The following is a 1098-nucleotide window of genomic DNA, read 5'->3' as shown; positions in this document are numbered from 1 at the left end:
AGCCACCCACCCCCACCCCATGCCTTGGTGACAGGTGGCTGAGTGGCGACTGCAATCTTATCAGTCCAGACCCAGGCTTCCTGCTCCAGGGAGGCTGAGGCTCAGAGCGAAAGTTAAAAAGTGGGGGCTGGGGACACAGGCCTGGGGCTGGGGCCGCCCCCAGACCCCGCGGGCCTCCGTTTTCCCGCCCGCACCCCCTTGGTCTCCTGTGCTCTCCCCTGCGGCCAAGGCCCTGGAGCACAGCACTGTCCCTGCGAGCTGCCCAAGGCCTCGTCCGGGGCTAGGCCCCTCTCTGCAGGAGCAGCCCTCCAGGGCCAGGGTGCGATGCCACCCGACAAAGCCACGCTGTCCCCAAGGGACCCAGTGTGGGTGGCAGACTCAGGCAGGAGCGTAACCCCAGGCTCTGTCCACTGGAGCTGGGAGCCCAGGCGGGGCTCTCGGCCCAGACCCCGCCAGCTGCCCCAGCCTGGCTCTGCTGGGGGACCTCGCCCCAGCCCAGGGCTCGTCCCCAGCGGCCTTGCACCCGAAGGCCCTTCCCAACATTGGCCGCCCGGAGCCCCACTCACCCCAATGGTGCAAGGCCTCGTAGGGGCTCCCCTGTGGAGACGCACGGCCGACGACGGCAAAGTGGGCCCCGAAGCGGGTGAGCAACGCGGTGGTGGCCACGAAGAGGCCCAGCAGCTGGCGGGGAGCAGACCGGACCGTGCGGACAGGGCCAGCACAAGCCGGCCTCCCGGGGACCCCAGTAGCCCCGCTCCAGCTTCCTGGCTTCACACGAGGCCCGCTCGCCCCAGGCTGCGGGCTGTTTCCACGGGGTGGTCTCGGGGCGGCCTCTGCCCCGGACACCTCGGCACACTCATGCACAGCCCGACACACTCACACACAGACAGCCCGACACACTCACACACGGAGCCCGACACACTCACACACGGACAGCCTGACACACTCATGCACAGACAGCCTGACTCACTCACACACAGACAGCCCAACTCACTCACGCACAGACAGCCCGACATACTCACACACAGCCCAACACATTCACACACAGCCCAACACACTCACACACAGTCTGACACACTCACACACAGACAGCCTGAT

At 67.3% G+C, this 1098-nt stretch overlaps 1 protein-coding gene across 1 annotated transcript in view; it reads right to left on the bottom strand.

Moving 5' to 3' along the window:
• The window catches only part of TSPAN32 (tetraspanin 32), a 14679-nt gene that overhangs the window by 12360 nt on the left and 1221 nt on the right, over positions 1–1098 (bottom strand). The window contains 1 exon segment of the mRNA XM_025046279.1: positions 567–681. Coding sequence (XP_024902047.1) covers positions 567–681 — 115 coding nt within the window.

Source organism: Pteropus alecto, unplaced genomic scaffold (assembly GCF_000325575.1).
Source record: "Pteropus alecto unplaced genomic scaffold, ASM32557v1 scaffold43, whole genome shotgun sequence".
NCBI lineage: Eukaryota > Metazoa > Chordata > Mammalia > Chiroptera > Pteropodidae > Pteropus > Pteropus alecto.
The sequence above is the reverse complement of the archived record's forward strand: the minus strand, read 5'-3'. Positions and strand labels throughout refer to the sequence as shown.